This window comes from Cnephaeus nilssonii (assembly GCF_951640355.1).
Source record: "Cnephaeus nilssonii genome assembly, chromosome: 16".
NCBI lineage: Eukaryota > Metazoa > Chordata > Mammalia > Chiroptera > Vespertilionidae > Cnephaeus > Cnephaeus nilssonii.
The window spans coordinates 12,715,734-12,735,992 of record NC_137087.1 but is presented as its reverse complement, the minus strand read 5'-3'; the positions used below and the strand labels follow the sequence as shown (position 1 = coordinate 12,735,992).

General features: G+C 46.6%; 1 protein-coding gene across 1 annotated transcript; it reads right to left on the bottom strand.

Moving 5' to 3' along the window:
* Positions 1 to 17,286: 17,286 nt before the first annotated feature.
* On the bottom strand, positions 17,287 to 19,909 carry LOC307112624 (mannose-binding protein A-like; the record flags this gene model as incomplete). Its single annotated transcript, XM_079793411.1, has 4 exons — positions 17,287 to 17,660; positions 18,301 to 18,375; positions 19,236 to 19,352; positions 19,729 to 19,909. The coding sequence occupies 4 exons, from the start codon at positions 19,907 to 19,909 to the stop codon at positions 17,287 to 17,289; spliced, it is 747 nt and encodes a 248-aa protein (XP_079649537.1).
* Between the last annotated feature and the right edge of the window lie 350 nt (positions 19,910 to 20,259).

The following is a 20,259-nucleotide window of genomic DNA, read 5'->3' as shown; positions in this document are numbered from 1 at the left end:
CACAGGGTCCTCTGGGGAGCTGCTTTGAGCCCCTGCTGGGTGTGATTCTGTACAGCCAAGGACGCGCTGTTCCACAGCAGAAACTCTGAACTCCTTTCTCCTGAATAACTTCCCACATACACCCTAGCTGTTTAACTTCAGTGCCAGGGCCCCTCAGAGTGCATCAGAGCTCTGCGCCTGCAAACACACCTCCACAGAAGCGAATTTACAACAGGCAGGCACCCTGAGCCCATCTACACACAGGGTGTTAGTTGGAGCCACTGGGAGCTCTCCCAACAGATGGTTCCTGGGTGCCACTGTGAGTCCCCACTGGACACATGTGATTTCAACTAAGGGTGCAAGACAGCAAAAACTGGGACACTCCACTCCATAGCTGCTGACTTTTAGACACCACAGTTGTGCCTCTCAAGCTTCCAGGCCTACAACAAGAGAACCCAAGTAGCTCAAGTAGGGAGCTACACTAGATTACCAAGCCCAGGAGAACTGAGAGATTACACCAGTAGCACCATCCCCAAAAGAACCTGGGTAGCAAAGCAAGCGGATCTACAATTAAAACATCATAGGAAAACGTGGGAAGAAAAAAAGGAAATTCCCAAAGGGAGGGAAAAGAGGAATCACCAGAAAGGGAGTTAAATGAACTTGAGGCTAGCAGCTTAACAGAGAAAGAATTCAGAGTATTCGTTATAAGGATGTTTAAACGATGGATGACAAATACACACAACTCAATGAGAACTATAAGGAGCTGAATGAAAATGTCACCAACATGAAAAGAAACCAAGAGGAGATGAAGAACGACATAGCTGCAATAAAGAACACAATGGAAGGCTTAAAGAGTAGAGTAGAAGAAGCTGAGGACTGCATCAGCGAATTAGAAGACAAGGTAGGAAAAAACACACAAACACAGCAGCAACTGGAAAGAAGACTTAAAAAGCAAGAGGAGAGCCTAAGGGAGCTTCAGGACAACACAAAACGAAACAACCTTCGGGATAAAAGGAGAGGAAGAGAAGCAAGGAATAGAAAACCTGTTAGAAGAAATAATGACAGAAAACTTCCCTGATATTGGCAAGAAAAAAACTATCCAAGTCCAAGAAGTACACAGAGTCCCAAACAAGCTGAACCCCAAAAGACCGACACCAAGACACATCATAATTAAATTGACGAACACCAACAACAAAACAAGAATCTTAAAGGCTGCCAGAGAGAAACAGAAAGTTACCTACAAGGGATCTCCTAGCAGAATATCAACTGATTTCTCAACAGAGACACACCAGGCCAGAAGGGAATGGAATGAAATATACAAAGTGATGCAAAACAAGGGACTGCATCCAAGAATACTATAGCCAGCAAGGCTATCATTCAAAATTGAAGGTGGAATCAGAAGCTTCACAGACAAAAAAGGGCTAAGAGAGTTCATCACTACCAAACCAGCAATGCAAGAAATGCTAAAGGGGCTGCTGTAAAAAGAAGAAAGAGAAAGGCAAGAAGAAACACAAACACTAAGGAAAAATATGTCAACAAACAGATACTTATCAATAATAACAGTAAACATAAATGGATTAAATGCACCAATCAAAAGACATAGGGTAGCTGAATGGATAAGAAAACATGACCCATATATTTGCTGTCTACAAGAGACCCACCTTAGAGCAAAAGATTCACACAGACTGAGAGTGAAAGGATGGAAAAACATTTTTCAGGCAAATGGAAATGAGAAAAAAGCTGGGCTTGCGATACTTATATCAGATAAAATAGACTTCAAAGTAAAGGCCATAATAAGAGATAAGGAAGGCCACTTCATAATACTAAAGGGAGCAATTCAACAAGAAGCTATAACTCTGGTAAACATATATGCACCCAATGCAGGAGTGCCCAAATACATTAAAAAAATCTGCTGGAAGATATCAAGGGAGAGATCGACATCAATACAATCATAGTAGGGGACTTTAATACACCACTGACATCAATGGATAAATCCTCTGGACAAAAAATCAGCAAAGAAACAGCAATTCTAAATGACACACTAGATCAGATGGACCTAATTGACATCTTCAGAGTATTTCACCCCAAAGCCATGAAATATACATTCTTCTCAAATGCACATGGGACATTCTCAAAAATAGACCATATATTGGGTAACAAGCAAAGTCTCCCCAAATTAAAAAAGATTGAAATCATATCAAGCATTTTCTCAGACCACAATGGCATAATATTAGAAATAAACTATAATAAAAACATTCCAAAAAATTAAAACACTTGGAAACTGAATAGCATGCTACTAAACAATGATTGGGTTATCAATGAGATCAAAGACGAAATTAAAAACATCCTGGAGACTAATGACAATAAAAACACAACAACCCAAAATCTATGGGACACAGTGAAAGCAGTCCTGAGAGGGAAATGTATAGCTCTACAGGCCTACTTCAAAAAACAAGAAAAAATGGTAATAGATCATCTAACTCAACAACTCAAAGAATTAGAAAGGGAGCAAAAAGAAAAGCCCACAGTGAGCAGAAGAAAGGAAATAATAAAGAACAGAGCAGAAATGAATGACATAGAGACCAAAAAAACAATACACAAGATCAACAAAACCAAGAGCTGGTTCTTTGAAAGGATAAACAAGATTGATGAACCTCTAGCCAGGCTCACCAAGAAGCAAAGAGAGAGGACCCAAATAAACAAAATCAGAAATGAAAGAGGTGAAATAACAACAGACCCCAAAGAAATACAAAGGATTGTCAAAAAATACTATGAACAACTCTACTCCAACAAACTAGACAACCTGGAGGAAATGGACACATTCCTAGAAAAACACAACCTTTCAAAACTTACTCAGGAAGAGACTAAAAATCTCAATAGGCTGATAACTATGGAAGAAATTGAAGCAGTCATCAAAAAGCTTCCAGCAAACAAAAGCCCTGGGTCAGACGGCTTCATGGGGGAGTTTTATAAAACATTCAAGGAAGAGCTAAAACCTATCCTCCTCAGACTATTCCAGAAAATTCAAGAGGAAGGAACACTTCCAAGCTCCTGCTATGAAGCCAGCATCACCCTAATACCAAAACCAGATAAAGATAACACAATGAAAGAGAATTACAGGCCAATATCCCTCATGAACATAGATGCCAAAATCCTCAACAAAATTCTAGCAAATCGAATCCAGCAATACATCAGAAAGATCATACACCACGACCAAGTAGGATTTATCCCTGGGATGCAAGGATGGTACAATATTCGCAAATCAATAAACATGATACATCACATAAACAAATTGAGAAATAAAAACCATATAGTCATATCAATTGATGCAGAAAAAGCATTTGACAAAATCCAACACCCTTTCTTGATAAAAACTCTCAGCAAGCTGGGAATAGAAGGATCATACCTCAACATAATAAAAGCCATATATGACAAACCCACAGCCAACATCATACTCAATGGGCAAAAACTAAAACCATTTCCCCTAAGAACAGGAACAAGACAGGAATGCCCACTCTCACCACTCCTGTTCAACATAGTGTTGGAAATACTAGCCATTGCAATCAGACAAGAAGAAGAAATAAAAGGCATCCAAATTGGAAAAGAAGAAGTAAAACTGTCCTTATTTGCAGATGACATGATACTGTACATAGAAAACCCTAAAGACTCCATCAAAAAATTACTAGACTTAATAAATGAATTCGGCAGAGTAGCAGGATACAAAATAAATGCTAAGAAATCTATGTCATTTCTATACACCAAAAATGAATTTACAGAAAGAGAGACTAAAAAAGCAATCCCATTTACCATCACACCACAAAAATTAAGATACCTAGGAATAAACTTAACTAAGTAGGTAAAAGACCTATATGCAGAAAATTATACAACACTGAAAAAAGAGATAGAGGAAGACATAAACAGATGGAATAACATACCATGTTCATGGATTGGTAGAATCAACATCATCAAAATGTCCATACTACCCAAAGCAATCTATAATTTCAATGCACTTCCCATTAAAATACCAATGGCATACTTCACAGACCTAGAACGAACTTTCCAAAAATTCATCTGGAATAAAAAAAAAAAGACCCAGAATAGCCACAGCAATCCTGACAAAGAAGAACAAAGTAGGTGGGATCTCTATACCAGATTTCAAGCTGTATTACAAAGCCAGTGTTCTCAAAACTACCACTGTTCTCAAAGCCACTGTTCTCAAAACTATAAATACACAGGGGTCTCCACCCAGCTTCCCTTTTGTATGACACGAAATCAAAACAATGCCCCTGTTCTGGTATTGGCACAAGAACAGACGTATAGATCAATGGAATAGAATAGAGAACCCAGAAATCTATCCAAATCACTATACTCAATTAATATTTGACAAAGGAGGCATGAACATACAGTGGAGGCAAGACAGTCTCTTCAACAAATGGTGTTGGGAAAATTGGACAGATACATGCAAAAAAATGAAACTAGACCACCAACTTACACCATACACAAAAATAAACTCAAAATGGATCAAGGACTTAAACATAAGACAGGAAACCATAAAAATACTAGAGGAATCTACAGGCAGAAAAATCTCTGACATATGCCAAAAGAACTTCTTCGCTGATACTGCTCCTAGGGCAATGGAAGCTAAAGAGAAAATAAACAAATGGGACTATATCAAAATAAAAAGCTTTTGCACAGCAAAGGAAACCATCAATAAAACAACAAGAAAGCCCACTACATGGGAGAACATATTTGCCAATGATGTCAACGATAAGGGTTTAATCTCCAACATTTACAGGGAACTCATGCAGCTTAACAAAAAGAAGATAAACAACCCAATCAAAAAATGGGCAACTGATCTAAATAGACACTTTTCGAAAGAAGAGAGAAGGAAGGCCAAGAGACATATGAAAACCTGCTCTAAATCACTAATCATTAGAGAGATGCAAATCAAAACAACAATGTGGTAACATCTCACACCTGTCAGAATGTCCATTATCAACAAGTCAACAAATGACAAGTGCTGGCGAGGATGTGGAGAAAAAGGAACCCTCATGCACTGCTGGTGGGAATGCAGTCTGGTGCAGCCACTGTGGAGAACAGTATGGAGTTTCCTTAAAAAACTAAAAATAGAACTCCCATTTGACCCAGTGATCCCACTTCTAGGAATATATCCCAAGAAACTGGAAACATCAATCAGAAAGGATATATGCACCCCTATGTTCATAGCAGCACAATTCACCATAGCCAAGATTTGGAAACAGCCTAAGTGCCCATCAGCAGATGAGTGGATTAAAAAACTGTGGTACATCCACACAATGGAATACTACGCTGCAGTAAAAAAGAAGGAGTTCTTACCATTTGCAACAATATGGATGGAGATGGAGAACATTATGCTTAGTGAAATAAGCCAGGCAGAGAAAAATAAATATCACATGATCTCACTCATGTGTGGAATATAATGAACAACATAAACTGATGGGGAGGAAAATAGATCCAGAAACAGAGAAACATCAATCAGAACGTCAAACCTCAGGGAAGAAATTGTGAGGTAACCAGAAACCCAAGAATGCCTGAGAACGCCTTTCTAGCCATGCTAGCAATCATCAGATGTACGGTAATTTTACCTGGGACAAGAGGGTAAGTATTTTGGTCTTATGCTCCTGACCCTTCATGGGTAAGACCCCTTACACGGGCTGATCCCCTGACTAATGTAGTTACCAATAATACCAAACACCCTGGTCATCCAGGAGATCCATGGGTGGGGCAAGAAAGTATAAATACACAGGGGTCTCCACCCAGCTTCCCTTTTGTATGACACGAAATCAAAACAATGCCCCTTTGTGTGTACAATTAAAGAGAGGTTTCTGGCTTGTGTGGACACCAAAGAAAGGGTGTCGTTACTATCACTACGTGCCCCCCGTAGAGGTGCAGAAAATGTAACTAAGACCTTGTCTATATAAAAAGAAATGGACAGCCAGTTTGAAAGGGAATTGCCATGGACTAGAACAAAGAATATCCTTACATGATATTATTCTACACTATCATTAAATTTTTTCCCAGATTTGGATCACCCCCAGTACTTATAATAGTTCCTCGCACCCTTGGGGATAAAAAAACACACAACAACATCTGTTTGGTGCTTGGAGACAAACTTAACACATCTCTTGATACTTTAGAATTACAACAGCATAATATACAATTATCCCAAGCAAACGTACAAACTAATTCTTTGAATGTCTGGCAGCAATTTAAAAAGGACATGTAAGGATTTAATCCTTTTCATTGTGTAGAGGGCCTCCTGGGAAGGCACCTGAGCATTCTATATTGGTCCCTCTTACCCTTTAGGCCAAGAGAGACCCTCTTCTCACAATTCAATTGCTCACAGCTGTTGCATGAGCTCTCTGTTCATGTTGAGGTTGAAGTCTCGTGATGACTGGTGCCATGGATCTGTCTCTCACCCAGTGGGGCGAACTGAGCCCTCCCTGGAGAAGAAACCCGGGTTCCACAAGATATGTGATTAGTGCTGGGGCCCCGCCAGCAGGCAAGGAGATCCCAAGGCAGGTGCTGGGCATGGAGGCCACGGGGGCATAGGCTACCAAGGAGACAAAACTGAATCTCACGTCACCCTGCTTGGCCCCAGGAGGATGGCTGGTTAGCCTGAGACGGGTAAGATTCCTCAAGGAAGGAACAACCTAAGACAGGCACAGTCGCAGAGGGGCCATCAGTAGAGAATTTGGGGATCAACAGAGGTGGGGCACAGACCCTCACCCCCCCAACATTGCAGGGGCCTGAACCCTCACCCCTTCTGAGGGAGGTCTCCTGCCCCCATGGCTGCTTCGTGCTTCCCATGCCCAGCTCAGATCAGGGCCCAGGTGACAGACAGAGACTTGGCCGACAGCAGCAGGCCTCTCACTCCAACAAGAATTGTTTGAGTTGTCTTGTACCCATGGTGTGGGGAAGTGGGTTTACGATATCTAAATCCAGCCTACCACCAGGAATGCTCAGGACCTACTCAAGAAGGCAAATAATCTCTTCCACCAATATTTACAGAGTAAAATAGGATTGTTGTTGGAGTAATAAATTTGACAGTAAAATAGTAGTCAAGTTTTCAGGCAAATTTAAATTGGCTAGTTGAAACAAGCGAATATTCTAGAAAAATTAATTGTACTGGACAAAAAGGTGTTCCTAAAGTGTTAACTAAAATTTTTATTGGTACTTCATCTCATGATAAAATTGTGCACCTAAAACAGTAATATTATGGTGCAAAAAATTAAACTTTAAAAGCCATCAAGACTACATTATAAAATTTTCAAAAGCCTCCTAGCATTTAAATCAAAAAAGGAGGGGATAGTAGAGGAATATCATGTAAGGAAAAATATCCTGTAAGTAAATTACATCTAGAAAATTAATACTTTAGAAAATTAATTGTAAGGCTAAAAGCAGCATATGAGCCTAACCAGTGATCACGGACAACGGGGGGGGGAAGGGAATGGGGGGAGGGGGTTGATGACAAATATGTGATACCTTAATCAATAAAGTAATTTAAAAAAAAAGAAAGAAAAAAAAAGGCTAAAAGCAAGACACCCATGAAAAACACACAAGGTGACAAAACAAGCCAGAGGAAAATCATTTGGGCAAAAAATAAAATAGGATCCCAAGTCAAATTTATAGAAAATATTCCTTTATTAACTTCTGGTCGAGAATATGTTTGTATATTTTCAGAAAACAACTCCGAGACCATGTGGATTCCAGCAACAGAGAGGAATCGACAGGACTACTCCAGCCATGAAGACAGAAGAGAAGCAGTGCAGAGACAGAAGACGCTGATGTGGCCTTCCCATACTAGCAGTTAGCAGCTGTGCATCACTGCAGGTTGCCCAGGACCAAATCAGAGAGAGTCGGACCTGCATTACCACCATTTGTCCACCATCCAGTACTGTAATGTCAGTGCTGACATGTACACATAAGGAACTGTTGGACATTGAAATTAGATCTCAAAAGAACTGTTGGCCCAGAAAGAAACTCACTACAGACTGATTCATTTGCCTGTCACCATAACCATTATTTCTTGTCTCATTTTCAGTTCTTATAAGTGTATTTCTAATAGCACATGATCTGACTCATCTAGGGAAAATAATGAACAACATAGACTGATGAACAAGAACAGACCCAGAAACAAGGAGGCATGGATCAGACTGTCGGGCCTCAGAGGGAGGGTAGGGAAGGGTGGGAGTAAAGGGGAGAGATCAACCAAAGGACTTGTGTGCAAGCATATGAGCCTAACCAGCAGTTAAGGACAACAGGGGGGTGGGGGCATGTGTGGGGAGGGGTGTGGGATGGGAATGGGGGGATGAGGACAAATATGTGATACCTTAATCAATAAAGAAATTTAAAAAGAAAATGATGAATATTGAAGTAGGAATGAGAAGAGAAATATCTAAGAACAAGAGGCCTGGTGCACGAATTTCGTGCATGGGGGTGGTATGTCCCTCAGCCCAGCCTACACCCTCTCCAATCTGGGACCCTGTGAGGGATGTCTGACTGCCCTTTTAGGCCCAATCTCACCAGGTAGTCGGACAGCCCTCTGATATTCCAGGACTGCTGGCTCCCAATTGCTCGCCTGCCTGCCTGCCTGATTGCTCCTAACTGCTTCTGCCTGCCAGCCTGATCACCCCCTAACAACTCCCCCGCCAGCCTGATCAATGCCTAACTGCTCCCCTGCTGGCACAATTGCCCCTAACTTCCCTCCTCTGCAGGTCTGGTTGCTCCCAACTGCCCTCCGCTGCTGGCCTGGTTGCCCCCAACTGCCCTCCCCTGCAGGCTTGGTCCCCCCCAACTTCCCTCCCCTATAGACCTGGTCCCCCCAACTGCCCTCCCCTGCAGGCCTGATCTCCTCAAACTGCCCTCCCCTGCCAGCCTGGTTGCCCCTAACTTTCCTCCCCTGCAGGCCTGGTAGCCCCCAATTGCCCTCTGCTGCAGGCCTGATCCCCCCAACTTCCCTCCCCTGTGGGCCTGGTCCCCCCAACTGCCCTCCCTGCCGGCCATCTTGTGGTGGCCATCTTGTGTCCACATGGGGGCAGCCATCTTTGACCACATGGGAGCGGCCATCATGTGTGTTGGAGTGATGGTCAATTTGCATATTACTCTTTTATTAGATAGGATGAGAAGAGAAAATTCATGAAATAAGATATACTGATGGCCAATAGTAATGAAACATGAAAAATGTACAATATTAGCAATAATTAAAGAAACTCAAATTAAACAGCAATAAGCATCCAAAAATTTATGGACTAGAGTTCAAGCTATACTCAGAGGAAAATGTACTTTACTTTCATTATTAAAAATGACAAAATAAAAGCATGGACATTGAGTGTGGTGTTAAGCCACCTCTGAAGCATCTATCCACCTTCCATCTCAGACCATGGGTGCTTCCGCCTCTGGACTCCTCAGACCCCTTCCACATGGTGCATCCTAAATGCACCCCCACCTTTCCTGGTCCCTGCCCTTGGGATGCTTGGGAACCAGACCTCATCAGTGTAAGGGGAGAGGATCACCTAGGAACTGCAGACAGAGCACGAGAAAGGGTCAGCACAGGTGGCCAAGGTTTTCTCTTCAGAGGATGTTCTTGCTGGGTAAAGGGTCACACAGGCAACTCTCCTACAAAATCTGATAGTGCTTTTGTGGTCACCAATGCCACGGGTTGTTAAGTGAACAAGAAGCTGAACTTGGCAGAAGCATCAGGCAGAGTTGGACAATGGGTTCTTTTCCACACACCATCTCAGATCCATTGGTAGTCACTGCAGGGTTCAAATGGCCCCAGGGTCTCATCCCCGCTGAGATATGGTAGTTGAGTAGCCATGTCTGCTGCTGATATGGGGGAGGAGAGGGGCAACACATGCTTTAATGTTTGCTTTCTTGGTATAAGAGGACAAGGCTCCTCAGGACCTGAGGGAACCCAACCAGGGGGAGCCACTGAGCTGAATCAGTGAGCAAGTGAAGGCACCTTCTGGGTCCTCTGCAATAATCCCGGTGCTCCCATCAGCTGGGCTTCCAGGAAGCCCAAGGACAGTTACAACACAGACTGACAGCTAGTGGGACAACAGTCATCTCCACTGCAGACCTGCAGGAGATCCCCACCATCTCGATGTGGGCTGAGCCCTCCTCTGGTGTCCTCATTGGTCCCAGGCCGTCTCTCACGTTTCCTTAGTTACAGGTCCTCAGCCTGAACTCCTCTGCACTACAAAGGCCACAGGCAAACACTTGGCAATGTCGTAAAGCGGAACCTGGCTCAGAGACAAGTCCACAGTCTCTCCTGGCTGATGCTGAGGGGCGTGGAAGAGGGAAGCATAGGGCTTGATTCTGGTTGAACGTCACAGAGATACACAGAGGTAGCTAAGGGGGATGCCCACACATCCAGCCTCCACAGAGCCAGTCCTGTCCTGGCAGGGATTCTGACTTCAGCCTAGACGCAGAGAGCTGAGGCGGGCAGACAAGAAGGAGGATGGGGGGAGGGGGGATGTCTGAAGAGCTCACAGTGAAGGTGTGGACATGAGAGAGACACACAGACCCGGAGCAGAGAATTCCACCAGTTCCAGGGATTGCTGGACATGAGGTTTTCTGCTCACCCAGTGGGACAGTGTGTCTGGCCCTGGCCCTACAGGGGAGGGGCATTTAGGAAAGGCATTCTAACTGGGTATTGCAATCAGAGCAGCAGGGAAGAAAGCAGGAACATCTGAAGTTGCAGACAAGGGCCCCACCACTCACCTGGCCCCCATATTGGCTCTCTGAGTTTGCTCGCCCTGTCTTAGAGACACCAGCAGAGGGCAGCATGAAGCCACTGTTCATATCCAAGAAAGGAAGCTGTGCCCAGAGCCATATTACAAAGTAAGTCTCTCCAAGCAGCTTCTCTCTTGGTTCCAGCTTGGAGCTCAGTCAAGCACCTGAGAAGGTTGTGGGGTCACACATTTTGGGGGAGCACTGCAATTCCTTCGTTTGTTTGTTTGTTTGTTTATTCCTTTATTCACTCAACAGTTATTGAGAGTGAGGTGGTCCCCAGCCCTGTTCTGGGCCCTGGGACTTCATTTTATGACTCAGCTTATCATATTGATCACAGTAACACCAAGAAGGAATGCTTGCACGGCATTCATCAGGGCCAGTGCTCTTCTGGCTGCCTTATTGTGCCAGTCCATTTATTCTTCACAGCCCTGTGAGGGGGGCACTAGTCATATCCCATGTTTACCACGAAGGGAACCAACGCCCAGAGTGTGTGTGACTGCTCAGGACCTCAGCTGCACGGGGTGTGAATCCACGCAGTCTGGCTCCAGCATCCTCTTTTTTTTTTTTTTTAACATATTTTTATTGATTTCAGAGAGGAAGGAAGAGGGAGAGAAAGATAGAAATATCAATGATGAGAGAGAATCATTGATCGGCTGCCTCCTGCACCAACCTACAGGGGATTAAGCCTGCAACCCAGGCATGTGCCCTTGACTGGAATCGAAATTGGGACCCTCTATCTGCAGGCCGATGCTCTATCCACTGAGCCAAACCAGACAGGGCTCCAGTGTCCTCTTAATGACTTTGCTACACTGACAAAACCAAACAAGTAAATGGTCAGGATGATTACAATGTCCACAACGGCCAATAAGAAAATAAACCTAGGTGTAGTAATGGGGACTGGGGTTGGAGTAGCCTTACATTTGATGGTCAGATAAAGGCTTTGAAGGGGAGGACAATGGCGACAATAAGAGGGGGATCATGTTATCACCCACACAATCTCTGTTGAGCCCAGGGGTGGTAGTACTCAGCTCAAGGCCACTTGTGGACACTTTGTCCATGACCAAGCATGCACGTACCTCACACTGAGCCCCTGCCATCACCCAAGCCAAAGCTCCTCAGTGAGGGGTGTGCAGAGCAAACACCTGGATATAGGCTGGGGTTAGGGGTGGGGAAGTAGGGGCTGAAGCTGCTAACAGCAGGATGCTGGGAATTTCAAGCACTGGGTCTCCTGGTTTCTATACAGAAACTCACACACTCACACATGCACAAAGACCCCAAATCATGTGCACACAATTCCCCACTCAGGGTTTTACCTGCGCAGTGCCTCACCTTCTCTGATATTCAGCAGAGATGTTCCAGACTCAGGCACATTGCCTGAAGCCAGGAGGCAGTCAGACCCTGGAAATGCAGAGGGAAGGGTCTGGGTCAGCAGTTGCATTTTACTAGTGGGCCATGAGCAGCTGAAGGAGATAATTTGGGATCTGACACTGTGAAGTTAAGCAGAACCCCCTTCACCTGTTGAAGGGCTACACGGATGGAGAAGCCCTGGCCCCCTGGCTTCTGGGTCTCCTTGTGAAGGTAAAAGGCAGGCAGAAAGCTGCTAGGATGGTTGTATTTCCTTGAGCAGTGGTTTCCAAAACTGGCCAAACATCTGGATCGCCTAGGGACCTCACCCAGTGAAGGTCTCTGAGCTTTTGATGCACTGGGTCCAGAGCAGAACCAACTTAACCCTATGACTCTGCCAAGCCTTCCAGGTAGCTCTGCTGGCACGCCTCTGAAGAGCCACATGAGGTGGCACTCAGGGTTACAAAGACAACATCACTTTGCAATGTTCACTTCCCGACATCCCCATGATGACATTCAGTCTCTTCCTCGTTAACGGGAAATGAATCTCTGATTCTTGGCAGGTTCTGATGCACAGATCAGTTACACAATTATGACAAACAACCTTCCAGGTCAGAGGCCCTCTGCCACGTGCAAATACAAGTCCAGGTCTGCTGTGACCCAGCACTGGTGGATCTCTGACGGCCACACAGAGGGAAGCAGATGGCCCAGGGCTGAGGAATGTGAATGCTAGGCCATTAGCCAGCACCTCAGGTCCCCATCCTCTGGCGTGGGCATGGCTGCGAGTGAGAACAGCAGAGCTGTAGGGCTCCATAAAAAGATGATCCTGCAGGAGTGAGGCCCTGCAATTCCAGGTGCAGAGCCCAGCTGGAGCCGGGCCTTGAACGTTGCAAGCTTTGGTAGCTGCTTCCCCTCTGGTGGTGGGAGCAAATCACACTGGCTGGGTCTGTACTCCCTCAGGAGACTGTCGACTTACATGAACTTTAAATTCCAGGTTCCCATCTGGAGAGCAAGGTGGACTCGCCATTCTAACTTACTCGGTCTGGCTTTAGATGGACTTGAGAAATAGTTGACCAGTATTCAGGCCACAAAGACTTTGGACAAAATGGCAGGTAACCAAGACTGAAAAAATTTGTGAGATCCTGCAGCGTTTGCTCCTGAAATAGGCCCCACGGATCTGAATCTGTGTGACCATTGACTCCTCCAGCTTTAGCAGGGAGAAGCCTTGACTGAGCAATTTAGATATAGAGATTGAGGCCCGGGGAGCTCACATGCCACCCAATGCATTAGGCAGGGACATGCTTCCCAACCTTGCATTTCCCACCAACCTACTGCCTCCCCTCCAGCCTCAACATGGCACAGACACCCAGGCCTTGTCTCCCTTGGGCACAACCCTGGACTCAGAGCCCAGGCTCCACAGAGGTCTCAGCACCAGCCTCCTGTCCAGGAATGCGCTGAGCCATGACATTTGGGTCCTCACTCTTTGCAAGAGGCAGCAGAGAAAAACTGCAGCTCAGATAGGCCTGCGAGTTTCTTGGTCCAAAAGCCAGCCTGGGGAGGGATTGGCAAACAGCGGGGCTCAAGAGGTCACTCAGTCCTCCCCACTCCTGAAGTCCAAGGGGAATGTGCTGCTTAAGGCCAACAACCTGTTCTTGGAGCCCCTGGTTTCATTAGGTCCCCTCTGCAAGAGATGTCATCATCATATATCCCTGGATTAAGGGAACTGCCTGCCCTTGAGGGAGTGAGAGAGTGTCTGGAGAGGCTCCTTGAATCCATAAGTCCCTCTTGTTCCAGGTCCTGGGAAGCCTGGATGAACTGTAGTTACTATCGTTAGACTCTCACGAGAATCCTGTATCTTTAGATTTATGCCATCTTCACCCAAGCAAACTTGCATGGGTTCCACTACTTATTGATAAAAATTGGGAAGGGAATTTCAGGGAGGTGGTTGCCTCAATCCTAGATGGAGGCAGAATCGTGGCAGGCAGATGCATTTAGAGAGAGGAGCTCTGAAAAGATGATCAGGTGTGAGGTCAGGGGAATAACAGGCAGAGGAGAAGGCTGGAAGGGGAATGGAAGAATTTGAGCTTGTCCTGTAGATTTTTACTGTCTCCCTGACTAGTACATACTGGGAAACAATCCATGTGAAGTACATGACTGTCTTCTACAATTTTATACCTAAAGATCCTGTCCTTTATGCACAGTATAAACACGAAGACATTCCCTTCAGGGCAGAGCACTATCCCCCTACCCCTTACAAAATATAGAAATAATTATATAATGGTTACCAGTCCGTTTTCTCCTTGTTTTATTGGCTGTAGAAAAATTCAGGCGTTAACTTTCATGCTTGGTTGCAGTAATCCTTCTTTGCTGAGTCATCATATGTGCATCTTCCTTTCTTCTTGAAAGTTTCTGGACTTTCCTTTTTCTATTTGCCTTGACGAATGGTTTGATAGGTGCCTCTAAACTTGAAGTAGCCTCCCACTCCTCTGGTAAGCAGAATGGACTTTAATTGAAAGTAGAGAATTGTTCTGCTTGACATCACAAAATTACTCTTGGCATTGCCCCCGGTGCAGTGCTTGAAGGAGAGCGTCTCGTGGGTTTGAAAATCTAGTGATGTGACACAGGTCCTGCCCTGTCACCCCTACTTTACCAGCCTTCAGCATTTCCCAGGCCACCTCTCACCCCTGCCCCACAGTCCTGCAGAAGGAGGGCACCTGGGAGAGGCCTCTCCCTACATTCACTTGTCAAATCCACTCCGTGTGTCCATGTGGGCATTTTTTGGGGGGTACCCATTCAACAAATACTCATCAAGCACTTCCTAAGTTTATGGTTCTCTCTCTGGGAGTTCAGATACAAAGAAGAACAGAATAGAAAACTAATTTTAACAAAAACATCTTATTAAGTGGCCTTTGGCACATTCATGAACTATTTTTCAACCTTGTTTGGTGAATGGCCTCGAAGTGGAGCTGCAATTCACTCTCTCCATTTGCTGCATGGGTTTTCCAGCATCTCAGCTCCACCGACCCTGAGATTGCTACAAACATGCATGGTCATGAGCAGGACTGTGGGCCCACAGTGTCAGAATCCTGCTCATAGGCGGGTTTGGTCGGCCTTCTGGTTGACGCTGCATCATTTGACCCACAGGGAGTGACGCTCACCATTGGGGAATTTTTCCTCTTGTATCTACTAATAATGGACCCATTGACCTATAATGGGATGAGGATGTCCCCAAAGGAAGGGAACACTGAACAGGACAGACTGAGACTGAGAGTGCCCTGTGAAGAGGGAGGTCAGGAGTCTGCCTGACCTTCTTCCCCCCACAGTGATGCTGGCATGCGCCATATCAAATCAGTGTCCTAAAGGTATGCTGGAACGAAAGGCTGTGCTTTGTTCTCAAGATTGCCCTGGTGGCTATAAGGAGGCCACAGCCACTTGGGGATTCCTGGGACTAATCATGGTACCGTATTGGTGTGGTAGCAAAAAGGGGTTCCATGGAATGTAACCTCCCAGGGTGCTCTGATCACAGATTTCTAACTGGGCAGGTCACAGTGAGTAGTCACACTGCAGGCATCTAGTGTTTTTAGTAAAAGAGTTAACACACCTTTGAACGGCCTCATTTCAGACCCCTCAAGAGAAACCACCCTCAAGAGAGCATGGAATCTCGTTACCTACCCTGCAATCCATTTCCTGCCTTGCTTTCCTCCACCTTCAGGTTATCTCCCTTAGTTCCCTCCTCAATTCCAAGTGCACAAAGGAAGCTACAAACTGCCATTTTAAAAGCATTTTCTCGGACTGTTGTCTGGCTTCCAGGCGTATCCTCTGTTCGGTTCAGATAAACCTTTATAAACATTCTCTACAGGTTTGGACTTCTAACATGGACATTGCATATTACCAGGTGTTACAGTAGGTGAAGGATCTTCTGGTGCAGCATATCCTATCTAATAAAAAGGGAATATGCAAATTGACCATCACTCTGTCACAAAGATGGCTGTACCCATAGCTGAGGCCAAGTTCTCATAAGGAGCCTTAAGAAGCAATCAACAGGGACCTGAGGCTACGCTCTCCCCCACCCCTGTGGGGCTTGACAGGGGACCTCAGGCCCTGCCTCCACCTGGCAGAGCTTGACAGGGGACCTCAGGCCATGCCCCCCACCCAGTGGGGCTTGACGGGAGACCTCAAGGTGCACTTCCCATCCTGGTGCTGGGCTAGGGGACCTCAGGCTGCTCCACCAGGTAGGGGGGCCTCAGGCTGCACCCCCCACCAGGTGGGGCTTGACAGGGGACTTCAGGTCATGTCCCCCAAATGGCACCAGGCCAGGGGACCTCAGACCGCACCCCCCCCCCAGCAGAGTTTGATGGGGTCCTCAGGCCATGCCTCCTGCCCCATCACCAGGCCAGGGGACCTGAGGCTATGCCCCCTGCCCGGTGGGGCTTGACAAGTATGGGACTGGCTGGGTCTGGATCTAACCCAATGGTGTGGGGGGGCTGGCCGGGTCTGGGTCTCATGTGATTTTGAGGCACATGTGGGTGGGCGGGAACTTTATTCTGGGTCCCGTGGTGTACCCCAGACTCAGACAGGAGGAAGGTTTTCATATACATTTTACTAATTTTCTTTCATCTCTGACACTTCTATTATAGAGAAAGGGCAAATAGCAATATTAAATTATTTCCTCTAATTAATCCTCTTTTAATGTGCATCAATTTTGTGCACTGGGCCACTAGTGAGCAATAAAGACACATCCAAGTCACAGATAGGACTGGGCGAGCCATGGGGAGGGATCAAGGGCATCTAGTAGTGGCAGCACTTGGACAAAAGCAACTGGATCTCTTGGAGACCAAGATCCGCTGCTGACTGACACAGATGTGGCCCTCCATGGGTCCCTGTGGCGGGCTGCAGTGTCCTCGCTGAGAAAGGAGAAGGCTAGACTGGCCCTTTCCACGATTTCACTGTGACCCAGTGCCATGCTCTAGGCAAGACAGAGGGTGTCCTCTGCCAAGAACTGCGCCAGAAACCCTCATGTCAGCCTCTTTTCACTCCCTAACCCCATAATCAAACCCATCCCTTCATTTTCCTCCCATCCCCACCAAAGAATGAGTCAGCACTGGGCATGAGGAAAGCATCACTGAATTTTCCTTTAGGGCAGCAGAAAGCTCAGCAGAGCCAAGTCAGGGTTGAGGGACCAACTCTTCAGGCTGGGAATTCACAGACCGCCACGAAGGAGGAAGAGCAGGAGACGTCATTCCACAGCCCATCCTTTAGAAGGAGCACACAGTCCTCCCCTGAGCCAAAGTCATTAGGCTCATCCTTCTTCCAGTTGCTGTAGGTCAGCCTCCCTCCTGTCACATACACAAACTGGCCTTCGGTCGCTTCATCTGTGATGCCCAGGAAGGCATGGTCATTGGCCACGTCCATGATGGCTTTGTTTTCCTCGGCATTCTTGGGGGTGGCCACGGTGCCCTGGAGCTCAGCACACAGAGACTTCACTTTGGAAAAAGGCATCTTTTCACCGTTGGTCACATAGAGCTTCTTTCCAGATCTCTTGCCCAAGGAGAAGGCTTGTACTGAAATCACAAAGGATGGGTGGGATTGACTAGGCCTGGAGCCTGGCCAGTAGGTGACCAAGCCCTTGTCGGGGAGTCAGGACTCTGATAAAGAGCTCCTGTGCAACCCCCTCAGGTCAGGTCCTAGTGAGGAGGAGCTCCTCAGCGTGGGGAAGGCCCTGGCGGAGAGCCCGCCTCTCCTTGGGGAGCCTGTGCCTGAGACAGTCCCTGGCACAAAGTGCCCCATGCAGGTGGACAGGGAAACAGGCGTGGGCCCCGCTGCCAGGCTGGGACGCCAGGACAGAAAGGGGCAGGGACAGCCACCTGAGAACAGTGGGTGCTGCGGACGGAGCGAAGATTTGGAGGCAGCAGACCTCCATGCAATCTTTCCTTTGCTGCTTCCCACCTGGGTGATGTTGAATGAATTATCTGCAACTCCTGGACCTATTTCCTCTTCCTTGTAAATTAAATAAGGGTAATTTACAAACAGCAGTGATGAGAGGACGGAATGAGACCATATTGTGAGAAAATGCCAATCTAGCACAGGCTCTGGTATATAATCCGTGTTCACAATTGTCAGTTCTCCTCCACCCTCCTGAAAGCCCAGAGCGCTCAAGGACATGGGGAGAGCGGGAACCCAGTGGGGCAGGAAAAGGCTTACATTTTTTGATGCGGTCCAGTTCCGCCTCCAGGCTCCTCAGCTTGCTCTCTAAGTTAGCCAGTTTAGTCTCCGTAACTGCAAAGCAACGGGAGAGGGCAGATATTGAGAAAAAGACCCTAAATTCAAGAACAGAGTATTTTTGGGGGGTGAGGGGGGGGAATGCTTATTAAGAAGTATGCTTATTCCAGAAAAATAAGAAAACAAAAGGAAGCAAAAAAAACAAAACATAACTGGATTCCTGCCTTCTCAGACATAATTCATACCTCTTATAAACTGTAACTCTGAAACTAGTAATAGCAATAGCAGTAACGGTAACTTGCATACTATAGCTCTGGATCCTTTTCTTCCCTTACTGCTTAAATACTGTGCTATTATACACATTTATAGGAAAAGAGAACTCTTTCTCCTTTTTGAAAAATTTTCTTAATCATGCTTTCATTTCTCATTTCAGGCGAGCTCTTTAACATTCTTATAATCGTGATGGGCCGGTGGGCACATATTTATGTGAGGTCATCAGTTTTGTTTTGTTGGTACTAATTACTTTCTTTAGTTACTCTATTCATTACTTTATTGATCAGGGATCTCATGAAGCAGACCATCGTCATGCCACTCTTGTGACAACAAGCTTAAACCCAACACCCGAGGGGACCGGTTTCCTCCTGTGCATCCTGGAACCTGGCATTGGCTGCTCCAGCTGAGGGAGCTGGTCCATCTGCAGGATCCATGAGGAGTATCAGGCAGGGTTGCAAGTGTGCTTTCAGGTGCCTGTGGGAATCCCTTCAGACCCCAAGTAGGACTGGGAGGAGTGAGAGTGCTGGGTCAGGAAGCAGAGGTAAGGTCTGCCAGTGGGGCACTGGAGAAGGGCCCCTTCCACCAGGTCCTCCTGGTCCAGGACCAGGCCCCTCAGCCCCGCCATGCTGAGATGAGCTCCTTACCTGAACTGTCTCCACGATCTCCTTTTTGGCCCTTCACTCCTTGCGGCCCAGGAGCCCCTCTACTTCCTGGAGGCCCCAGTTTCCCTGGAGGGCCCTGCAAGCCTCGGAGCCCCTGCCCTGTTGGAAGATGAAGGACATGTGGCCCAGTGTCTGTCACTCATTCTCTTCCTCCAAAAGCTCAGCACTAGATTCACGTTGATGCCAGAAACCACCAGCAAACTAGTGGTGACCTGAGAAAGAAAGCCCTCCTGCCTCCAGCGCCAGCTGCCCAGCTGCAGATACCACCTCTTCATGGACAACCACACACCACCGATTCCTGCGTGGAATGTGGGAGCCAGGTCACAGCAGCGTCTTTGTTTAGGAGGGAATGACAATGTACAAGAATTACCCTGAGTGATTCATGCCCGTCATAATGTAAGGGGAGCCTGCTCATGGCTCTGTCCCAGATCCCTCTGGGGAGTAAAGATTCAAGAAGTCAGACCAGCCTGGGTACCTGGTTCTCCTTTTTCTCCCTTGGCTCCGTCTCGCCCATCTCTGCCTGGGGTGCCATTGGTGACCGGGATGCCACAGGCAATCACTGAGCAGGCCTTCTGGGCATCTTCACAGGTTGTGGGTTCTGAGAAGGACACTGTCACCACACACAGAAGGGTGGGAAGTGATACAAACCAGAACATGGTCCTCACCTGGTAGTGGAGAGAGTGCAGGGAAAAAATTTCATCTCATCCTGTGGAGCCAACATTCGCTACCACCTCTGGTGTGTTGGACCCTGTGCTGGGGACAGCAGACATACCAGCTTTGACTCTGAGTTTCTCCCAGGCTACTAAGGAGACAGACAAGTAAGTTAGAATTCAATCAGTGCTAAAGCCAAGGTAGATGCAAGAGGACTTGGCAGGAGCCCGTTCTCCCTGGGCCTCCAGTGCCCATGTGGGTACAAGGCTTAGGGGTGAGGCAGGCCCTATGCATGAGAGCCCGCGGGGTCTGGAAATGACCTAGCTCTGCTCCTCGTGGCCTGGAGCAAAGGCAA